The sequence below is a fragment of the Pseudochaenichthys georgianus genome, chromosome 19 (assembly GCF_902827115.2).
Source record: "Pseudochaenichthys georgianus chromosome 19, fPseGeo1.2, whole genome shotgun sequence".
NCBI lineage: Eukaryota > Metazoa > Chordata > Actinopteri > Perciformes > Channichthyidae > Pseudochaenichthys > Pseudochaenichthys georgianus.
In genome coordinates, this window is record NC_047521.1 from 9353266 (window position 1) to 9376879 (window position 23614).

General features: G+C 42.6%; 2 protein-coding genes across 3 annotated transcripts; one reads left to right on the plus strand and one right to left on the minus strand.

Moving 5' to 3' along the window:
- Positions 1 to 579: 579 nt before the first annotated feature.
- cdk5r1b (cyclin dependent kinase 5, regulatory subunit 1b (p35)) lies at positions 580 to 3249 on the minus strand. Its single transcript, XM_034106849.2, has 2 exons — positions 2905 to 3249; positions 580 to 1733 (listed from the first exon to the last, which is right to left on the minus strand). Exon 2 carries the CDS (start codon positions 1494 to 1496, stop codon positions 588 to 590), a length of 909 nt encoding a protein of 302 aa, XP_033962740.1. The 5' UTR covers positions 1497 to 1733; positions 2905 to 3249; the 3' UTR covers positions 580 to 587.
- Positions 3250 to 4379: 1130 nt separating this feature from the next.
- psmd11b (proteasome 26S subunit, non-ATPase 11b) lies at positions 4380 to 22897 on the plus strand. Of its 2 annotated transcripts, none has more exons than XM_034107631.2 (13): positions 4380 to 4508; positions 5911 to 6012; positions 6133 to 6329; positions 11536 to 11593; positions 12224 to 12418; positions 13634 to 13778; positions 13891 to 13951; positions 20087 to 20149; positions 21099 to 21224; positions 21420 to 21455; positions 21556 to 21607; positions 21708 to 21850; positions 21938 to 22897. In XM_034107631.2, exons 1-12 carry the CDS (start codon positions 4418 to 4420, stop codon positions 21848 to 21850), a joined length of 1269 nt encoding a protein of 422 aa, XP_033963522.1. In that variant the 5' UTR covers positions 4380 to 4417; the 3' UTR covers positions 21938 to 22897. The 2 variants fall into 2 exon arrangements, with proteins under 2 accessions (XP_033963522.1, XP_033963523.1); XM_034107632.2 differs by having other exon boundaries at positions 21943 to 22897.
- Positions 22898 to 23614: the final 717 nt, after the last annotated feature.

Consider the following 23614-nt stretch of genomic DNA (forward strand, 5'->3'; position numbering starts at 1 on the left):
ATCCGTGATGCAGGAAGAAAGCCAGTCAGGCGATGGCCCTCGCCCTCCTGCAGTAGGCAGCACATCACATGGTCAAACAGTCAGAAGGTCACTGATAGGCTGCTGCAGCGTTCGTCCTCTCCACATTCATTGCTGTAGATGTTCCTCTTCTAGTTTTGTCTTTTTAAGATTTTCAGTGTTTCATATATATATCTGTACGTTAGCAAAGGATCCACCCCAGGTCTGGCATTTGTCTTTTACTATACATCATCCTCGGAAAAAACGCTTTCATTCTCGGGTTTACGGAAAATCCATCTATTGCTTGTTTGAAAAAACATTTTGGCGTTGTCAAATGGATGTCATCAAGTGGCAAAACCCCATTTTAGGTGACAAGAATGCAAACGTTTGTCATCTCTCCCCCTCCAGAGTGAAAGATTCAGTCATTCTAGTTACAAAGTTGTTATAAATGTTCCTAATTGGCCTAGTCCTACTTCAATTTGGACGATAATAAATAAATAAATAAATAGCATCACAAACCATCTTTCTTTCGAAATGCCAGACTGGTGTTTAAACCCCCCCCCCCCCCCCCCCCCCCCCCCAGCATCCCCTCACCGGTCCAGGCCGATGAGTAGGCGGCTCCTCTCCTCCTCCTTCTGGCTCTCGTTCTTCAGGTCGGCGAACACCTGGGTGAAGTAGTGCGGGTCGGAGTTGATCTGCAGCATCTTGGCGCTCATCAGGTTGATGATGGACAGGCAGCGGTCCCAGAACGTCTCCTTGGAGCTCTCCACCAGGAAGGGCTTCAGGGGGTAGGAGATCTCGTTGCCCATGTAAGAGTAGGACAGGTAGAGGCAGGTGAGCAGCACGGCCTGCAGCTCGTGCTCCGTGGCCACCTCGGAGGAGACCACGTCGCGGCACAGCATGTAGACGAAGACCACGTTGGCGGGGGTGATGAAGCCCTGGTCCTGCCAGCCCTGCAGCAGCAGAGAGCGGTCCACGCTGCGCAGCCACAGCACCGGGTCCGTGGGGGACAGGTGTTTGAGCCGGTAGCAGCGCCGGCACAGGAACTCCCCCAGGCAGCGCAGGAGCTCGCTGGTGGAGGCCTGGACTATCACCCTCTTCGGGGTCCCGGGGGCCACGTTGGAGGTGGTGAGAGGGGCCTTCTTCACAGAGGCCACTGTGTTGTTGGAGGCCTTGGTGAGAGCTGGAGTGCTCTGATCCTGGGCGAAGGAGGACAGGTTGGCGCATGACTGGGACTTCTTCAGGTTCTCGTTGTTGAGCTGGGTGACGTTGTTCTGGTAGTTCCCGTTGGGCTGCACCTTCTTGGAGCCTTTCTTCTTGGCCGACACCGCCACGATGCGCTTCCACGGGAGCACATTGATGAGCGAGTGGCGCTTCAGGTTCTTGTCTTTGGCGTTCTTGCTGTTCTGGACGGCCGTGTAGTGGCCCACCGTGGCCGGCCCATCCTCAAAGAGGGCCGCCTTTCGGTAGCTAGGGGACAAAGACAGCACGGTTCCCATGGTGACTGTAGGGGGGCTTCCAGGGGCTTGAGCCGCACTGGGTCAGAAGAGGGTCTGCCAGGGGAGATCGTGAGGGGCTCAGAGCCGCTATGCTGCTGGGAGCTGCGAGTCCCGGGCTAGAGGCTGCCGCTGGGCATCTAAGGCCTGGGAGGAAGAGATCCTGCAGCTTTTTGAGAGGAAGAAAATCTCCTCCACTCTGCTGGATTTCAGCTGTCTGTCTGCGTCTCCTGATGGCCACTGCAGGAAGCAGAAAACATCAATATTTAGAAAAATAGCTGGCGAAGGATCAATGACTCTTAGATTATCCATAGGATCTTCAAAAAGCAAATACAATGTATCCAATCTCAGATCAATTCTAGATGATTCAGCTTGCATGTGGTAATATCAGGGTTATCAGTAATGTTCTGAATGTGTGCTTGAGTGCTTTATCTGACTGCACCTCAGGCTTATTAGCAGTATTGATTTGACTCAGTAAGTGGTGGGATGGATCAGTAAAGCTTATGCTAATTAATTCAAAAAATATATAGAACCCTGCTGCTGCATGATCAATGTAATAAGCATCCTGAATGTACAAACATGTCGGTGTGATGCTGCAGCTGAAATGCATAATCTGCAATGAGCATATGAATGGTGATAATATATGGGAGATCAAATGGGAAGGAATTAGTCCACATTTTGATGAATGAACATATTAGAATGAGAGAGACACATTGTATGGGCAATGGCCGACGAGCCACCATGCGCCACCCCCTCACTAAAATGGAAGACTGTAAACGTAAACACCTTAATAGGTGAAGGTCGCCTGCTGCATATACAGTAGCATATTAAAACACAAATCCAAGGTCATTCCACCTCTATTAAAACTAGATAAGCAAACAGATGTATGATTCTGTCTTTGCACAACATGTTTTCCTCCTCGCTGCAGTATCTACTGTATGCATACGTCTCTCGATGATCGACTTTGATCGCTTGCGCAGGATCCGAGCCTCCATCTTTCATTCCATCACCCTGTTATCAATCTGATCCATCAAAAATTCCGAAACATCAGCGTTAAATGTCAATTCACTGGGTTTAAAGAGCATGTGTCGGGCTTCTTGTTGTGTGATAAGGGCTTGTGTACATCGGGTACTCTCCATGGTGCTGAAACTGAGTGTCTGCGTCGAAATAAAAATGATGGCCGTGATAGGCGGTGGCTAAGAGATTAAGAGAACACTCTTATTTTCCTCCAATCTGTAAACATCTTACATATGGTGCTGCATTTAGCTGCCTATCTAATTTATTTCAATTTATTTCAATTTAGTTCCCTATTTCCATATTTATATAGCCGCACATCCTCTGTGTTATGCACCAAATATATTTACAATGTGAACGCATGCAACAATATGTACCAAAATGAAAATAAACTCACCAAATGTCCTTCTCAATGAGGATATGTCGCTGTAACGACGATGCTCCGCGTCCCGAGCCTGTTTTCCTCACAAGACGCGTTAAAAGCGTAAAACCATCTCCAAGAAAAGCAATGAACCCAAGAAAATAATCCGAGTCGAGGCGAAAAATAAAAAAGACCCAGCGGTGGAGGAACACGCCTGTTGTCGGCGATGTGCAGACGATGGGAGGCAGTTGTGGAATGGATGCTTAGATGAAGATGTGCTCCTGGTCCTCCTCGGCCGTGAGATGCGGATGCTGCGAGGGCTGATGTTGTGTTGTGTCACTGGCTCAGTGAGGAGGACTGTCGGAAAGGCGGTGGTGGGGCGCCGCCCTGCGCTCTGTGCGCGCTGCTGCCTCTGTTGGATACCACTCCGCCTATAGAAGAAGCACAGCATACAAACTGAACCCGCTGAACTCACAGGATGTTTTTCTTCATGGCACCATTATCACCAATAACCCAATCAACAGCATCCACATAAGCACCAGTTGATAGGCAAGATCAATCGAAGCATACTGAGTAATACTTTGCAGGCAATTGTGCGATTTTAATCCCCGGATTTTATCTCATCATATGGCTACTGTATTTATATGTTCCTACAGTTCTTAGTGGGGGCGTGCCTGTATCTGTGGCTGTGCCACTCCAATATGAGATAGCTTATCAGACTAATGCATAATTTAATTGTCAGATTGTGTTTCTTTATTCATAATATCCTCATAGACCCCAGATAAATATATACATATTACAATTGTTGTTAAATTGTTCCGTCCATGGGGAATCACCGTTGTGGATTCGTCGGATGCTGAAGTGTTATCATAATGTATGGCTCTATGGTTTCAGAGGAGTATTGCATCTCGCTTTAGATGACTCAATTCTTAAATGAAAACAGAAAACGTGAAATGGTGTCACATTATCAAGAAAACTATTGAATGTTGGCTTTTGGTAAGCATTTGGGCACGTAGGCCTATCTTTTAAAAATGATAGGTCCCTGTTTTTTAACCCAAATGATTTATTATGATACCAGCATATTTTCTGATATTCACCTTGTTGGCCTTTTTTTAAAGTGTTCAGAAATGTATACGCTAATACAGTCTATCTATATGTCAATTATTGGTTTGTTCTTTTTAAAAGGTTTTTAAAAGCACATAGTTTACCTACGGAATTACATGTCGATACTAGCAGGCTACATCCATGTTTTAGGCTATAGCCTACATCCTCTGCGATGAGTAACATTAGGCTACATGAAATAATTCCACCGGGCTTATATTGTCGAACTAAATCAGGAAATATGACTCCTAAAAAGGATAATCGACAACAAATTACATATAGCCTACGGTTATATAGGCTACACGCTTTGTGGAATTACAGTTTTTCATTGTGACTACATTTCCCGTTTGCCTTTAAATCCCAACATGCACGATGTCGTCACACACACACGTACGGTAACGTCGTCCCCTCACGTAATTTTCATTCAGGCAGCATTTGAATAAGGAAGATGGCGGCTGCAGCAGTGGTTGAGTTTCAGAGAGCCCAGTCTCTCATTAGCACGGACCGCAACGCCTCTATCGACATTCTACACTCAATAGGTAAGTGTTCGTCCGAGGTTTGAGATGGACACTTTTGATACCGAAATAATGTCTCGGTCAGTGTTCAGGCGGCCCGGTTAGCATGCTAGCTAGTGGCGTTGAATAGCAAGAGCCGGTGGTGTGCCTTGCTGACTCACTGTTGAACGCTGGGTAACGGCAAATGCTAGTGGATTTTTAGCTAGTTAGCTCGTTAGCACCTATGCTAACTGTAGGCCTGGGCGTGAAATGTGTTAGTAGTTTTCACAAATATTACATTTTTTGACTGTGTAATTGGGTATTGTGTTGCTGCGTCATTGACTACAGTTTCTAATATAACTATCATTAGCTCATTTTAAGACTGTCATGTTAGCATGATTGCTGTTCAGGCTAACGTCTTTAGCTTGTTGTCAAAAGCCTTTAAACCATTTCGTCAACACAGTGAAAAGAAGCTTTCTGATTCAGTACAATAACCACTACCATTTTTGAATGTAATGGTTGCTAAATGGCCATGGTTTGTTTGTGTTATTTGTGGCGCATACACGATCTTATGGAAATTGCACAATAATTTAAGTTACTGTAAACAGGTCTTACATTTCCTATAGGCATCACTGTCCTCAAATTGCCTTGTCACTTTTGTCCATTAGCTGTCAAACTATCCGGCTACATCTATTAATCCGCTCACATAATTATGTCGTGACAAAGCATTGATTTTGTTCTCAGTAGTTCAGTTAATCATTTATAAGTAATTTGAGTATTTACCATTTTATATATAAGTTATTCTTTCTAGCATAAAGCCAGACATTTGCTCATTCCACCTTTTTATTGGTACCATTGTATTCAAGCCATGGAATACTCAGGGTATAAAAAAGTAAAACAATATACAGATGCAACGTTAATGATTTGTCAACATGAAAGTTGGAGATCATACACTGATTATTTGGTTAGTCATACTGGGAGACATTCATACAGAAATGTGTATTAAAGTTTGATTCCTTTTTTATTTCCTGACAAAGCAGCTGTCTAAAATGAAGATTTGTAACCGTAAAATATGTGGGTTCTGGACTGATGTTCAGACATGGAAAGCTATTTAAAGAAAAAGGAATTGGGTTAGGGTGACTAATGTAAAATGTGCCTACAATGAGTTGTTATTTTCATCTTCCATAATTGTCATGATAGTAAGTAGACCCAACATTAAGTTATATTAAGGTAATGCAAATAAAACAGATCTTATAGGATTACAAACAGTATCAAAACAGAAGTGAGTAAGATCATGTTTAAAAGGCATTAAAGGTCAGAGACTCTCACTGATTAAATGAGTGTATCGCTGTGGCACCCACACTGTTTAAAATGTACACATTGCATTAGGTTAGGATAGAATAAGTAAATTGGTTTCTGTTGTCAACTTGTTGTATTTCTTTATCAGTGAGGAGAGATATCCAGGAGAACGATGAGGAAGCTGTCAGGGTTAAAGAGCAGAGCATCCTGGAGCTGGGGACGCTGCTGGCCAAGACGGGACAGGCTGCCGGTATGGATCAACTTTGATTTCCATTCTTTGTCTGTCTCTACTTAACCCAGAAATCTAATGGAACTTATTCTACGTTATGTATGCAATCTCTGAAATATTTCTCTCTCTTTTTGTCTACAGAACTAGGTGGGCTGCTGAAATTTGTGAGGCCTTTCCTGATTTCCATCAGCAAGGCGAAGGCGGCCCGGCTGGTCCGCTCTCTGCTGGATCTCTTTCTGGACATGGAGGCAGCGACAGGACAGGAGGTGGAGCTGTGTCTTGAGTGCATTGAATGGGCCAAGACAGAGAAGAGAACCTTCCTACGACAGGCTCTGGAGGTAAAGAGGTCTAGAAAAACCTTGTGGGTGCTTTCTAATGGAATATATGAAGCTTAATAAGCCATATCAGTGTGAGAAAAAGTTTTTAGAGAGTACTTGTCCATGGACAAGTGAGTTTGGCAATTTACTTGTCCGAATACTTTTTGCACTTGTCCAGAATGGACACAAATTGGGGCCACTGGAATCTTCTTCTTCGCCATCGTATTTTACATTTTCCCACGTTTTTTACGACGCCGCTAACTTAAGTGAGCGGTAATATTTTACTGCATCACACATAGGGTTGGGTATCGTTTGGATTTTAACGATTCCGGTTATGCTTTTCGATTCTGGTTATTTTCGGTTCTCGATTCCGGTTCTTTGAGAGGGTAAAAATAAGTCCCATGACAAACTGGGAGAAAAATATATGAAAACATTAAGTCAAATCTGTATTCCTATTTACAAATCACTTCATACTGTTGAATTTCTTACAGTTATTGAATACAATTATATAAAAATAATCTCTGCATTGTTTAGTTAGTTCAAAGTGGTGCAGTTTGAGAATGTACAATTGGCCCAGTCTCCTCTGATGTTACACTGCAACCTGCCTGTGAGACACAGTCCAACCACACATGTCCAACACATAGGCCTAATAATAATAATACATTATATTTATAGCCTATAGGCCTAGCGCTTTTCTACAACTCAAAGACGCTTGCACGCTGACACATGTCCTGCAATACACATGCTGCAGCTGCTCACTGTTTGGAAAAGTAAATAAATAGTATTTTAATTTCAATAATGTACTTTCTATACCCTGCTTCTTAAACAATACTGACATCCCTGTGCTCCTCCGAGTCTGGGGGTCCGGGGATGTGAGGACAGCGCGAGGACACAGACAGGGAGGCTGCTTCACTTCATAAAGGAAATGGCGGTCAATATTAACAACACAGGAGCTAAAACACTTAATAACCTTCATTACGTGTTAGAGAAAGAACATAAGAAAGTTTGACCAAGATGAGGCTGTTAAACGGGCAGCGGATCTGCTGTGTGTAGAAAGAGAGAGAGAGAGAGACGCTGAGCTGCAACGTGCAGCGATCAGCTGATACGGAGCATAGAGAGAGAGCTGCAGTCCGCTGGGCTCGGCCTCGCCTCCTGTCCTCACAACTCTTATTATTCCCGGTACCGGACAGTTGTTATTTGTTCTTACTCGAAACTGAGTTTTGCTTCCCAACCCTGCCACTGTGCTACACGTCGTTCTTATTATCAGGCATGAAAATCACTCACCTTTCGGCGAAATTCGCCGTTTTGAATCCAAACTAGGACGTTTGTGTGATTCATGTAGATCTGCAATAAAAATATATTTGGGGTATGGGGGGGTCTGGGACCCGGAGTAATCTGCGGCCGCGAGCTGTTATGTGCCATCATGACACGCATGGTGTTCTTTTTTTATATATTATAATGCAGCGCGAGCTGTGTGCTCGAGTCTTCCTGCCTGTCGGCTCTGCTGCTCCGCGATGATGGTCTAGCTTCAGCAGCCACATTACCTACGGGTGCGTTCGTTAATATTAACTGTGCGGTCCGGAGTTACTGTGGTACAGACTGGACCGCTGGTGAACAGCTGTTAGAACGGGCCGTTCAGGTGTTCAGAGCAGAGCTCCCTGTCGGAGCGCAGAGCGTGATGTGCACTGAAAAGTTTTTCTGTCTCAATATTATCGTTGAGCTAGCTAGCTAGCATACATTGTCACTATCTGCTAACGTTAGCTTTAGCCTTCGTTTTCTAATAGTTTTTTTTCATAGGCTATAAACGGAGGTGGTATAAGTATAGATCTTGTACTTGAGTAAAAGTAGAAGCACTCAGATCTTGTACTTGATTAAAAGCAGAAATACTCAGATCTTGTACTTGAGTAAAAGTAGAAGTACTCAGATCTTGTACTTGATTAAAAGTAGAAGTACTCAGATCTTGTACTTTATTAAAAGCAGAAATACTCAGATATTGTACTTGAGTAAAAGTAGAAGTACTCAGGTCTTGTACTTGAGTAAAAGTAGAAGTACCCGAGTGTAGGAAGGAATACTCTGTTAGTAAAAGTACTGCATTCAAAATGTTCCTCAAGTAAAAGTAGAGAAGTATTCTCATCAAAATATAGTGAAAGTAGCAACAGTAAAAGTAGTCGTTGTGCAGATTGGTCCATTTCAGAATAATATATATGATATGCTTTATAATGATTGATCATGAAAGTGTTCTCAAAGCTGGTAAAGGTGCAGCTAGTTTGAATGACTTTGTATACTGCAGGGTAGCTTGTGGATTTACTCCAGGTGGAACTAAAGTCTGATTCAACACTTGATTAGATTTCACATCATTCATCCACATCTGTAAAGTAACTAAAGGTATTAATACATGTAGTGGAGTCAAACTACACCATTTACCTCTGAACTGTAGAGGAGAAGAAGAACAAAGTAGCAAAACATTGAAATACTTAAATAAAGCACAAGTATCTCAAAATTGTACCCAAGTATAGTACCGTACTTTTCAGACTATAAGCCGCAACTTTTTTTCCCATTTTTTTTTTTGTACAGCTAACGGCCACTAGGGAACCTCCTAAATCTATGGATTTTACAGGTAAAATTAACCACCTTTAACTCTATGGGCTCTATGACCGATCCGCGCCCGCCACCTTTATGCGGCGGGCTCCAGCAGGAAAAGCTGGAGGCCGGAAAAGAGTGAGACGGGTAGCGTGCCAAAGTAAAAGTGGAACCGAGAGACAGAACGAGAGCAAGACAGACGGACAATTTAGCTGCTGCGGCTTATATGCAGGTGCGCTTTATAGTCCGAAAAGTACGGTACTTGAGTTTATGAATTTAGTTACTTTACACCAGATGCCATAAAGATAGAAAGACTAAGGGCACAGAGGCATGACAATAGATTTTCAAAATGCTCAACAGTGCTGCCAAAATTATAAACTGACTGCTACACAATTAAAATAAATGCTTTTATATATTTCTATTAGATGTGACTCTTTAGCGTTTCTGTTATTATTAACACTGCTGCTTTAGTTGTTTTGACTGCTAAAATCCTCTGTTATTCTTCATTTTAAAGCCGATATTCCGTGGGGTCGGGGGGCTCGGGTCCTTGTCACCTTTTCAATACCTGATGAGTTTGCACCCCTGATAATACTTAGTAAGGAGGCCATAATATTTTTGACTCATGGCTGAAGTTAAGTTTCTCCAGTTCTCCCCAGGTTGGCAAAAAAATGCATCTCAAAATGCATCAGATTGATGCTTTAAAATATGGAATATTCAATATTTTCTTCCGGGGGAGCATGCCCCCGGACCCCCCTAAAGGGATAATATACTTCTCACCTTTTTCACCCCTGACCCGTTTGCCTGTATTATACATCCATGGTCCCGCCCCGCCCCCGTCTAACAGTACAGAAAGCAGCGAGATGCATTTCCTTAGGAATCGACAAGCAGAACCTAAACTAACATTTCTAAACGAACAATGGCGGACACGGACAATTTGCGAATGACTTCTGCCTTTTGTAAACTGAATGTATCAATAATTTGTCAATAAATGAGGACGAAAAACGTCACTTGTCCTCCGGACAAGTCAATTGAAAGCTCTACTTGTCCGATATCGTAAATAACACGTCCTGGACGGTGGGACGTGTGCTTTTTCGCACACTGCATATGATGTTCTCCATCATTAATGTGTAGACCTCAAAGCTAGACTCTGACAATAGGGATGTTTTTCCTTCTGTCAACCATCAACACCCATATAATTGGATATCACTAAAATATTATAAGGGTTTCGAAACAACTTATGTGCACCAATTAGGCTCTAAAGTGTTTATTATTTGCCTTATCTTTGAGACCTTGATTGCTGATGAGGCAGAAAATGGGAAACAACCCCAGCTGATATATCCATCCTCTCCCCTTACCGTGATAAGCGCCAACACACGACACCTTTAATGATTAATGATAGTATAAACAAAAGCGATATCCCCAAACATGAATAGCAGCTGTGAAAGGAATCACATTTTAACATTTCCTGACTCATGGAGTGGGAGACGCTTTGATTTCAAACATATTATGGTGGAGGAACTTGCTAAATGTAATAAAGCTTGTGACGAGTTGTAAACTTTGCATTACGAAAGTAAAAAACAAAAGATGCCAACACAGCTACTACACACTGCCATATACGATGACATCACCTTGCTTCATAGCAAAATGACTGCCAGCACACTCACAGCCAGGAATATCTGGAGATTTAGGCTCAACAACATCTTTTATTACTTTTATGTATGTATAAAACTATGTAATGAAAGTGCCATGTGTGAGTAAGTGAAACCTGAGACGAGGGACGCTCTTAAGACAAGCCACGAGGACAAACATTATAAGTTATGTGATGGGAGTAATAAAAGAAAAGAAAAAGTTGAATAGCACTGTGAATACCATTCAGGAGTCCTCTTGTGATGTACTTGGATAAGATTCAGCTTCAAATAGTTAAACACTGTCCTTCAACAGTAGCCTCAGCAGACAGCAATGTAATGCCGCTTCACAATTTTGCATAGATCTAGCTACCACCAGTCATTTAGCACTTTCCCAAACTGCTTTAGATTTTTAAAAGGCCAGTATCTAAAACGTGCCTTTTCCATCATGTGGGCCAACATGCCAGTAATATAATTTAGTGTGTAGAGCATGATCAACGACCAAACATTAGGTTCATGTTGGTTTCTACCTGAACAGGGGCTTCAAATGAAAATGAGCTCTCAGCTTAATCTATATATGTATGGGATTTATGTTATTTAGTTTTGTTCCTGGCATTACGTGTCATTAATTTGTAATGCTTGTTGCAATCTCGGTTTATATCAAGACACTGTGAATGTGTGGGAGTAGAGTTATAGGGTTGAATGGGAAAACAAGCAATATGTGTGGAATTTGAAGCCCATTAGGCTGCTCTTCCTAGGCCTTTAAAAATATTCTGTAAAGATTAATAATTGCAATTATAATATGTTTTACATTTTTAAGTAATTATATTAAAAAAATGATTATCACAAACGAAGTTCAGACTTCTAAATGCCGAGTAGGTCAAAGTTATTTTTGGTGTAACATATATCCTAGAAGTGTGTTTTGTCTTGCTGGTTCATGCTTCATGTTGTGCCTTTAATATAAGGCAATATACTGGCACTGCTGCTCTCTGCTCGTCTAATGGCACACCTTGTTCTTTCAGGCTCGACTGATCGCACTCTATTTTGACACCAAAAGATACCCGGAGGCCTTGGCACTTGGTGAGTGTTTATGGAGACAAACCCTGTTTACCCTTTGCTTTAAAGGAAGCATATGTTCTCTGCTCCAGACACTGGATGGAAAGGCATGCATTGCCATAATGTGAAAAATCACCCAGAGGAACAAAAACTAAAAAGATATCCTCTCTAGTTGCAATTTTATTGTATTGAGTGTTAAAAAGTTGTGGTCCTTCTTGGAACATATGTGGTATATTGACATGTTTGAATAATAATAATAATGCATTACATTTTTTTATTAGAGCGCTTTTACAGGTGCTCAAAGCGCTTTACAAGTACACATTACACATATTAGACATGTAAGAGCTATTACTGTGGACGTTACCCACAGGAGCAAATGCGGCTAAAGTGTCTTGCCCAAGGACACGACGGCCTGACGCTATGGCGGCCGAGGCGGGTTTTGAACTGGAGTTCACCAAGGCGGGTTTTGAACTGGAGTTTACCAAGGCCCTTGATCTGATGATCAACCTACCGTAACCGTTTTAACTTAAAATGAGAGGAGAAAGAACAGCACATATCAGACTACTATTGTAGACTTACCCCCCAGCTGTTTACCGAGTTGTTGCAACAGTTAATGTTCATCACATTAACTTTGGTTTATTGTACTACCCACAGGCACCCAGTTGCTCCTGGAGCTGAAGAAGATGGATGACAAAGCTCTGCTGGTGGAGGTGCAGCTGCTGGAGAGTAAGACGTACCACGCTCTCAGTAACCTGCCCAAGGCCCGCGCTGCCCTCACCTCAGCCAGGACCACCGCCAACGGCATCTACTGCCCCCCCAAGCTCCAGGCCGCTCTGGACATGCAGTCAGGTCAGACCTGTTCAATATGCTCACTTAATAAGATTACCTGGGCTAAGGTCTTCCAGTTTCAGTGTGTCTGTATGGGGAAACATATATCAAATAAGAATTGTATTTTCTTGTGATTTTTCTGAATGCTAAATTACACAAATCAATTCCACAATAGGCAACCCTTGTTGACTGATCATTAAGCATTACAAAACAAGATGTGTGCCTTGTATAAAGGAGTGGTCTTAAAATAAATTGTTAAATGTTGATAACATTTTAATAGAGAAATTGTGGAATGTTTTTGCACAGGTGTATTAAACTATTTAGTTCTTATTTAGCATGTTTTCATTATTATGGGGCCATAAGGTTTGTAGCAAGATGAGACAAACCCTTTCTCTTCTCTGGTAATCCCACTAGGGGGTGCCAGACAAGTCTGTAATATAATATTACATTATACAGCTCTTAAACAATTAAGAGACCACTGCAGCATTATCAGTTTCTCTGGTTTTTACTATTTATAGTTATGTGTTTTTAGTTTATTCTATAAACTACTGACAACATTTATCTGTGTTGTAATTCAACAGACACTGGAAAGGAGTGGCTGCCATGCATGTACAGATTGAGATTTAATACAAATTAGGAGTGGTCTCTTAATTTTTTCCGGCGCTCGATCTCATTCAGCCTACTGTGTATCCATGGTACTAGCGTACACTTAATTATGGTAGACATTCCTACAGGAGCAATTTTGGTAGACGCCCATTTAACCCCTGCACCCGTTCAAATTTTAAACAATGTTATTATTTCCAAAATACTTAAAATGGGTTAATATATTATAATTAGTATGATACAAAACCTTCTATGACGTTCTTTACAGCTGCTAGAAAAATGTATATCCCTGTTCTAGAGTGATTGAGTGTTCTTTTATGCTGATAACCATCTCAGACAAGACAAGCTGGGATAATATCAGTTATTTATGACTGTATAACACACAGTGAACAGGAAGGAGAGGCAGCTTGCAGCTAATTGTTTTGGAATTTCCAACATTATTCATTGCGATCTTGTCTGGTCAAAACACAGTGAAAGCCAGCACACAGTGGTTTTAATGTGTGTAATCGTACATACCAGCTACCCCCAGCGAGTTTCTCCAGATATGTTGGTATTTCACATTTCACGGTGTCAGTTGTTTTGTTGTGACTACAGACAGTAACTCACTGTCATGCTGTGTCCTCTGTGTTGCAGGGATCATCCACGCAGCTGAGGAGAAGGACTGGAAGACTGCTTACTCCTACTTCTTTGAGGCCTTCGAGGGCTACGACTCCATCAACAGCCCCAGAGCCGTCACATCACTCAAATACATGCTTCTGTGCAAAATTGTCCTCCAAGCGTAAGTAGATCTTGAAAAGTGAATGAATTTCCATTACTTGCACACCCTCTTAGTAACTTTGAGTTATTACATTACTGACTTTTATTTCAATATGTTTATTTATCTGTTTCAGCCCAGAGGAGGTTCCAGCTCTGATCAGTGGTAAACTGGGCCTGCGATATACCGGCCGACAGGCAAGTGCTCACCTTTCTACTCATAGCAGATTGGGCTAAGCAGCAATGTCACTTTGTTCAACCTTACATTAAAAGTAGGATTAAGAATCAATGTGATGATGTATACTTTTGGGGAAAAAAGGAAGTATAAGCTGCTTTTTTTTCTGTTCAATTCAATTCAAAACCTTTATTTATCCAGGTAAAATCCCATTGAGATCAATGATCTCTTTTTCAAGGGAGACCTGTAGCAGTAGGTTCCACAAGAAGACATAAACAACAGAACAACAAAAGGACATACAGCAAAATGTACAGGGATTACAATTTACATATTTAACCACATGTACAGGTACCAACAGCATCTGATTTTGTAGCATCCAACCGAGCTTTAAAAACATGTAGTGGTACTAGCTTGGTAATTTTCCATTCTTTTTGCAGACTGTTCCATGTTAGTGGAGCTGCACATCTAAAAGCTTTCTTCCCTAAGACAGTTCTAGCACTTGGCACATTTAATAAAACCACAGCATGCGATCTCAGGCAATAAGTACTTTCAATTCGCCGAGAGATCAGGGAGTAGATATAAGATGGTAGTTTATCCAACATGGCTTTGTAAATGAAAAAGTACCAGTGACTGAGCCTCCGTACAGTAAGTGATGGCAAAACCGCCTTGGTATACAGGGTACAGTGATGCGTAAGCGCTTTACAATTTGTCAAAAATCTCAGTGCACTGTGATACGCAGCATCTAACTTGCTTAGGTAATTGGCAGGTGCATTCATATATAACAAATAACCATAGTCCAGCACAGGTACAAAGGTCACAGTGACTAGCCTTTTCCTGGCCTCAAGCGAGAAACAGGACTTATTTCTGTAAAAGAAACCTAGCCTAACCCTCAGCTTTTTAAGCAGGTTATTTACATGAAATTTAAAAGTGAGACAATCATCAAGCCAGATACCCAAGTATTTGTAACGGGTAACCACTTCAAGTTGTATTCCTTGCGTAGTTACAATATCCAAAGCAGTCTCCGGTGTATTTTTAGCTTTAAAAAAGACCATTACCTTGGTTTTATCCACATTTAAAAGAAGCTTAAGCTCAGAGAGCTGAGCCTGAATAATGTTAAAAACAGCCTGTAATTTTACAACAGCCTCGTTAATCGAGGGACTTGCACAGTACATAACGGTATCGTCCGCATAAAAATGTAAGGTTGCTCCTTCGACATTTTCACCTAAACTATTAATATAGATCGTAGGGATGCACGATATTGGTTTTTTGATACCGATAACTTCCTGCTTCTCAAGACCGATACCGATAACCGATAATAATATAATATATATATATATATTAAATGTACCTGTAGTTTTTGCACACCTGGTGGTAAAAAAAAGACTAGTAGTGAGCAAATGACATGAGCATTACTACTATGAACAAAACAAAGCCAAGAACAGTTTTGACTCTTCAAAGTGACCATATTTATTTTCCCAAACAAATCTGGCAAACTTCTTGCCTTTTTCAAAAGCCTCGTCGATAGCGATAGGTAAAAGCCCCGGTGCCTTTGCAGCTGGCTTTGGATTCGCCGCTAGTTTAGCAGCGCAGGCGTCTTCGTACGCTTTTAACACACCATCGTAGCGATGGCGATGTTTCAGGTGACTAATCAGGTTGGAAGTATTATAGCTCGTTGCCTTTTTCCCTCCTCGTGGAACTTCTGCATTGCATTTGTTAATACAAATAGCAAGCGAACTATCTAACTCTGAAACTTTGAAATAATCCCATACTACCGACGACATGTTTGTTTACTTTCCTGGCTTCACGGCCGCACACCATTTACGTCACAGCCAGGCATGAGAAGAGAGCGCTGGATTTGTGAAAAACTCCCCTCTTCCTAAACCACTATACCACAGTACTGGCAAAACGGGAGGAGCCGAGTGAAAAACAAGCGCCCCTCATTCCAATCCACCCAAACCGCAGTATTTTTTTCCTTTTTTTAACTCAACAAATATATTGTATATTATCGGGGCTATTAATACTTTTATTGTGATGCCGTCATAATTCCTAATATCGGACCGATAATTATCGCGCACCACTAATAGATAGAGAATAATAGTGGACCTAAAACTGAACCTTGTGGTACACCATTAGTGATGTTTAACCACTCAGAAGACACCCCATCAAACTGAACACATTGGGACCTTTCAGAGAGGTAGTTCACAAACCACCCCACTGCAAGGCTGGATATGCCAATACTGACCAGCCTCTGCTTCAAAATGCGATGATCGACGGTATCAAAAGCTTTGGATAGGTCAACAAATAGAGCTGCACAACTCTGCTTATTATCTAAAATACTCGTAATATCATTTACCACTTTCATTGTGGCAGTGATGGTGCTGTGTTGCTTTCTGAAGCCTGACTGATGTTTAAACAGGATGTAATTTGTACATAAAAACTCCTTTTCCTGTTCACTCACTAGGCGTTCAAGAACCTTAGCCAGAACTGACAATTTAGAGATGGGTCTATAATTGTTTAATAAGGTGGCCTCCCCTCCTTTTAGTAGTGGCAGGACATAAGCTGACTTCCAAACTTTTGGGATTTTGTTCGTGCTGAGAGAGGTTAAAAAGAGTAGTAAGAAGTGGAGCAATACAATCTGCAGCTATCTTTAAAAATAAAGGTTCTACGTTATCCGGACCAGCCGGCTTTTTAGGATCTAGCTTGGTTAAGACTTCATGAACAACATCAACAGTAAAAGGAGTAAAACTGAAAGGGTTTTCCAGACCACATTGTTCTGAGTCACCGACTGTGGTGTTCACAGAAGCAGAATTAGAAACAGAGAGCCACAGGACACAACATGCTCATTAAAACAATTTAACATGGTAGCCCTATCCGATATAGAGCCAGATGCTGTGGTAAGGCACGGCGGTAGCTCATTACGGATATCACCGGTGGATATCGATTTTATGGCTTTCCAGAATTTTCTAGGGTTGTTCAGGTTCTTTGTGGTAACTGACAGATAATACTTAGATTTAGCACTTTTGACATGTGAAGTGAAGCTATTCCTTAGCTGCCTAAAACGCAGCCATTCTACCTCTGAGCCTGATTTCCTAGCCTTTGCCCAGGCCTTGTTTCTCTCATGAAGTAGACTAGACAGTTCAGCAGAAAACCAAGGATTGTCTCGTCCCTTCACTCTAAATGTACGCAGAGGTGCATGTCTATCTATAATTTCCATAAAACCAAGATAAAAATAAGACCATGCAGTCTCAACATCAGCACACAAATCGATTTTTCCCCAAACAGATCATGCACAAAACCCTGCTCCACAAAATGTTTTATGTCTCTCTTGATGATAATACGAGGTTTAACCTTTTGGACTTTTGTGTCCCTAATTGTGGCTACAACACAGTGATCACTCGGATCATTCGCAAATACTCCCACAGCTGAGTATTTATGGGGAACATTAGTTAAAATGAGATCAATTAGGGAGGATTTATTAGGGGACTTAATGTTAGGGCGAGTAGGACTGTCCACAATCTGAGTAACATTTAAAGAGATACATCCATCCATCCATCCATCTTCTCCCGCTTATCCGTGGTCGGGTCGCGGGGGCAGCAGTTCCAGCAGAGAGCCCCAAACTTTCTTTTCCCTGGCGACATCAACCAGCTCTGACTGGGGGATCCCAAGGCGCTCCCAGGCCAGCGAAGAGATATAATCCCTCCACCTGGTCCTAGGTCTACCCCTTGGTCTCTTCCCAGCTGGACGTGCCTGGAACACCTCCCTAGGGAGGCGCCCAGGTGGCATCCTAACTAGGTGCCCGAACCACCTCAACTGGCTTCTTTCGACGCGAAGGAGGAGCGGCTCAACTCCGAGTCCCTCCCTGATGACCGAACTTCTCACCTTATCTCTAAGGGAGACACCAGCCACCCGGCGGAGGAAACCCATCTCGGCCGCTTGTATCCGCGATCTCGTTCTTTCGGTCATGACCCATCCTTCATGACCATAGGTGAGGGTAGGAACGAAAATGGCCCGGTAGACAGAGAGCTTTGCCTTCCGGCTCAGCTCCCTTTTCGTCACAACGGTGCGGTAAAGCGACTGCAATACCGCTCCCGCTGCTCCGATTCTCCGGCCCATCTCACGCTCCATTGATCCCTCACTCGAGAACAAGACCCCGAGATACTTGAACTCCTTCACTTGGGGTAAGGACTCATTCCCTACTTGGAGTGGACAGTCCATCGGTTTCCTGCTGAGAACCATGGCCTCAGATTTGGAGGTGCTGATCCTCATCCCAGCCGCTTCACACTCGGTTGCGAACCGATCCAGTGAGTGCTGAAGGTCGCAGACCGATGAAGCCATCAGAACCACATCATCTGCAAAAAGCAGTGGTGCAATCCTTAGTCCACCGAACTGCAGACCCCCCCCCCCACGACTACGCCTCGAAATCCGATCCATGTATATTACAAACAGGATTGGTGACAAAGCGCAGCCCTGGCGGAGGCCAACCCTCACCGGAAATGGGTCCGACTTACTGCCGAGGACCCGGACACAGCTCTCGCTTTGGGAGTACAGAGATTGGATGGCCCTGAGTAGAGACCCCCTCACCCCATACTCCCGCAGCACCTCCCACAGTAACTCCCTGGGAACCCGGTCATACGCCTTCTCCAAGTCTACAAAACACATGTAGACCGGATAAGCGTACTCCCAGGCCCCCTCCAGGATCCTTGCGAGAGTAAAAAGCTGATCCGTCGTTCCACGACCAGGACGGAATCCGCATTGTTCCTCCTCAATCTGAGGTTCGACAATCGGCCTGACCCTCCTTTCGAGTACCTTGGAGTAAACTTTCCCGGGGAGGCTGAGTAGTGTGATGCCTCTGTAATTGGCACACACCCTCTGATCCCCCTTTTTGAAAAGGGGGACCACCACCCCGGTCTGCCACTCCTTCGGTACCGTTTCCGACTTCCACGCAACGTTGATGAGACGTGTCAACCATGACAGTCCCTCAACACCCAGAGCCTTCAGCATTTCCGGGCGGATCTCATCCACCCCCGGGGCTTTGCCACTGTGGAGTTGTTTGACGACCTCAGTGACCTCCCCCCGGGAGATTGGCGTTGATCCCCCGTCATACTCCAGCTCTGCCTCTAACATAGAGGGCGGAGTTGTCGGGTTCAGGAGTTCCTCAAAGTGTTCCTTCCAACGTCCCAACACTCCATCAGTTGAGGTCAACAACGTCCCATCCTTACTGTACACAGCTTGGATGGTTCCCTGCTTCCCCCTCCTGAGGTGTCGGACAGTTTTCCAGAACAACTTTGGTGCCTTTGTAAAGAGATACAAAGGTTTTTAAAATCCTCTGACACTGCAGTTAACCAGTCCCAGTTAAAATCTCCAAGTAGCACTATGTCCTTGTAGTCTAGTTGTGATAAAAGATTTGCTAGTGAAGACAAGGAGTCTTTGACAGCTGAGGGGGGTCTGTAGCAGCCCACCACCATGACCTGTTGACCCTTTGCCACTTCTATATTTAAGGCTAAAAATTCAAATTGCTTACTGATAGATTTGGAAACTAATGTGGATACACTGAACTTATTCTTACCATAAATGGCAACGCCACCACCTTCATTAGGCCGGTCGGTACGATACACATTAAAACCATTTAAGGCAATGTCAGAGGCCAAAATAGATTTGTTTAGCCATGTTTCTGATAAGACAATGACGTCAGCGTCAGCCGAGCTCGCCCAAATATGGACAAAATCTAGTTTACCTAACAGACTGCGCGCATTCAAGTGGATGAAACCCAACCCAGACCTAGCTTTAAAATCAGCAGGAGTAGCGATCTGACTATTACTACTGGGCGGACCAGGGTTAGGTTGTACATTTCCTGACAGTGATAACACAAAAAAAAAAACAGGCATCTTTTCCTCTTAAGCGACACACATACATCATCTACTTTAGAATCACCGGAAAAGTCTGCGAGAGTGTGATTAGAGTTTAAGAAGCTGTTGCCTCTTTCATTCAAACAATTCTCTGTTTTATGTGTCTTGCAATGGAGCCTTTTTGAAGTTACGTCTGGCTCTGTCTTGGTCTCCCTAAAATAAACTTGTTTAGTTCCCAGATATCTAGTTTTGTGGATGTAAATGTAATAATTGAATTACTTTCTGTAGAATAACATGTATCTTTTGTTTTAGACGGATGCACTGAAGTGTGTGGCCCAGGCCTGCAAGAACAGATCATTAGCAGACTTTGAAAAGGTAAGAACTCTCTGTCCTACCACATCTGTGTTAAAGATCCCATGTCATGCTTTTCTGGTTGTTACCCGTCCCCTTTTGTGTTATGAAGGTTTTTATGCATGTAAACGGTCTGCAGAGTCACAAACCCTCAAAGTACACCCTGTAGCGAGTACAACTCTAACACAGAAAATACCTGTCTGTGCTGCCCCAGAACGCCTCGTTGGACATTTCTCTTTTTTCATTTGTTTCTTCCGGGTCATAGTGACGTAACGAAGTCCAAATGGACCAATCCGCGGAGCTCCGTACACACACTCACTCAGCCTTATCGTATCGCTGTCTCGCAGACCCCACGCAGCAACCAGGAAACTACACCAGTAACCCGGCTCACACTGTCCGCTCCTCGAGCCTCAAAGGGCGGAGCAGCGAGCCACGCAACGTCCCGCCAACACGGCACTCAGAGCCCACGCGTCATCCTCATCTGTTTGTCATTACTGGTGTCATTTCCTGGTTGCTAACAAACGCCATTGTAACACATAATCACTGATGTTCCGCTGTAAGGTGGTGGACTCATCAGAACAGAGTGGGCGAGCTGAATCAGAGCACAGTGGGCTCATAGGGAGGGGGGGCAGGAGCTCCAGGAGCTCCAACAAGCCGTTTAGGACCGAGAGAATACACACACAGAGATGCTGTATGAGAAACCAATGTGAGTTTGGAACATTGAACAATGTAAATCTATTCTAGTAGACCTCACAATGGAATTCTGATCAGTAGAAATGGCCTTGACATGGGACCTTTTTAACGGATGCAGATGGGGCATGAACATCTTCATTTAGCTTTCTGCTCTCGTTTCCTTTTAAGATACTGGTCCTTTTGCTTTTTGTCCCTCACTGTTAGTTTGGATGATAATACCTGCTGATAATATAATGGCCAATTGAAGTTGTTGTTAAACTGAGTGGTGTGCATGTTGCAGGCCCTCACAGAGTACAGAGCCGAGCTGAGGGACGACCCCATCATCACCACTCACCTGGCCACGCTGTACGACAACCTGCTGGAGCAGAACCTCATCCGAGTCATTGAACCCTTCTCCAGAGTACAGGTAAGTCCCTGCTAGGCTTATACACTTGAGCCGTTGCTGCATTTGTTACCAATTCCTACATTTGAACTTGTTCCTGTATATCATAAAGTTGCATTCTTTCCATATTATAGGCTGACTGTGGGAATCTACCACTGTACTTATTCCTCATCATTGTTTAATGAAATTAATGATTTGATTCTCTCCTTCTGTTTTCAGATAGAACACATATCCGGTCTTATCAAACTGTCTAAGGTATGTATATGTGCAGTTAAGAAATGTTTCCTGAGTTACAATCATCATTTACAGCTCGTTGAAATGAGGGTTTCATTATTACTTTCTCTTTTTTTTACAGGGGGATGTTGAGAGGAAATTATCGCAGATGATTCTGGATACAAAGTTTCACGGTAATACAAATTGCCGGGTATAAAACATGTACACTTAAAGAATGGAGCAATAGTATATTCAGTGTAGTGTCTAATGTTTTTGTGACATATCTTTGCGCAGGAATCCTGGACCAAGGAGAAGGGGTCTTGATCATTTTCGACGAGCCCCCTGTGGACAAAACATACGGAGCGGCATTGGAAACAATTCAGAACATGAGCAAAGTTGTGGATTCACTTTACAACAAAGCCAAGAAGTTGACATAGGTAAAGAATAAATCTCATTTTGAAAAAAAATCATTGTTTTCGAGCTCGTTCTTTAGTCTTAACAATACACTTGTCTTTCATCCTCAGAGCAGATAGCCACGGCAGTGCGATGGAAGGACAGTGTGTGTTTGACCAGCGTGTGTAACATTTTAAGAAGGGGGACAAGGGAGAGCGACAAAAGGGTCCCACAAACTGCATCAAACAGGATTCCCCCCATCAAACTCCCCCTTCCTCTCCCCTCAATGGACAATTTCATCACTTCTCTTGTTTGTTTTCTTCCTCTTTAATTTTGATATCTCTTCAGGATTCTGTATAACACTCAGCGGCCAAATCAGGCCATCAGGGAATATTGTACAACCACAATAAAAAGATAAAAAAGGTTTAAGAATACATATACGTTTATATCTGCTTTAAGGTCGGGCTAACTAGCCTTAAGCTGACTCCACTGCAGCCTCCAAGGTGCATCGCTGACCTCTGCGGCCCAGACTCCGCTACCAACTGAAAACCAGTCTTTCTTCTTCTCCAGTACTTTCAGAAGCACACTGCTCAGATTTTAAAAGGTTGGGATACTCCTTAGAATACTGAATTTTGGTCGAAGAGCTCCCCCTCATTTATTACTTTTTCCTTTCCATATCAATGCCAACAGTTAAGTCACCACTGTATTTCAGATATGTATTAAACTCACTTTATTTGTTTTCCGTTTTTGTGTTTTTGTTTTAAGAAAAAAATAATGTGGATAGTTGCCACATGCCCGCCCACCCTGGTTATGTTAGTCTTAAGATCAGACAGGATGCCATTTCACCACCAGTGCCACTTTCTGGGTGCTTCTGTTTTGCCTCAGTGTTTGGGTGCAATATGAAACCTGAAGAGGTGGAGATGTATTCATCGCCTCCGAGTTCCCCCTGAGTGAGCAATTCTCCATTATTAGTTCCTAGCACTAGTGTGTAATGCTAGTAACCAAACAATTTGTATGGGTTTGATTTGAATTTTTTTTTTTATGTTTAACTCTTATAAAGACATTTTCAAAATAAATATTTTGTATTTTAAGGTTTTTTTGTCTGGTCTTTTGAAAAAATAATATGCTGATGCTAATTTGACTCTTAACTATCAGCGGCCACTCAGCGATGGTATTTATTTTACAGTATGAAGGTGAGAAGACTGGGGGTTTGCATGTTGGAGAGAGTCTCTGTAATGTGCTCAATAGGGGCCGGGATTAGGTTAGTTTAACCAGAGGACAATTCACAGGGAAGGACATAAACAATTCATCAAGAATTCATAAAATACAGAAGATACTTTCTCCTGCTGCTATTTGTCAGTATTTTGAAAAAGTAACTTTACATGAAGGGCATTAAATAAATTAAACTGAGTTTCTGGATTGTTTTTATTTTGTTTTTTTACACCAACAGGATGATTTCTCCAACCCATTTTGTCAAACTTGGCTTCAGACCTTTTCTTTTTATAACACTTGAAAACCAAGTTAGTCACAAGAGATAAAGGAGCATCTGTGAACACCAATAAAATACAAATCTATTTATCAAAACGGATAGAAGTTTTTATTTCAACACAGTTGAAACTATTGCCACAAAATGCAGGATATGTTTATTTACCTCTGAAGACAATCATATTAACGCACAAGCATTGAGAAAAATACTTGCATCATAAGGACATTTTTTGTACAGGTTTCACTCTTAAATACATTTGCAAAATATAAATACGAAATGTATCTCAAAAAGATATATAAACAATGACAATTTGGCAAAACCG

What these genes read in the sequence shown, in the direction of transcription:
- cdk5r1b (XM_034106849.2), bottom strand. Translation starts at nt 1,496, where the DNA reads ATGGGAACCGTGCTGTCTTTGTCCCCTAGCTACCGAAAGGCGGCCCTC.
- psmd11b (XM_034107631.2), top strand. Translation starts at nt 4,418, where the DNA reads ATGGCGGCTGCAGCAGTGGTTGAGTTTCAGAGAGCCCAGTCTCTCATT. An exon ending in CAAGACGGGACAGGCTGCCG is followed by an intron (nt 6,013 to 6,132) that starts GTATGGATCAAC and finishes TTTTGTCTACAG; the next exon opens with AACTAGGTGGGCTGCTGAAA. An exon ending in TGCGATATACCGGCCGACAG is followed by an intron (nt 13,952 to 20,086) that starts GCAAGTGCTCAC and finishes CTTTTGTTTTAG; the next exon opens with ACGGATGCACTGAAGTGTGT.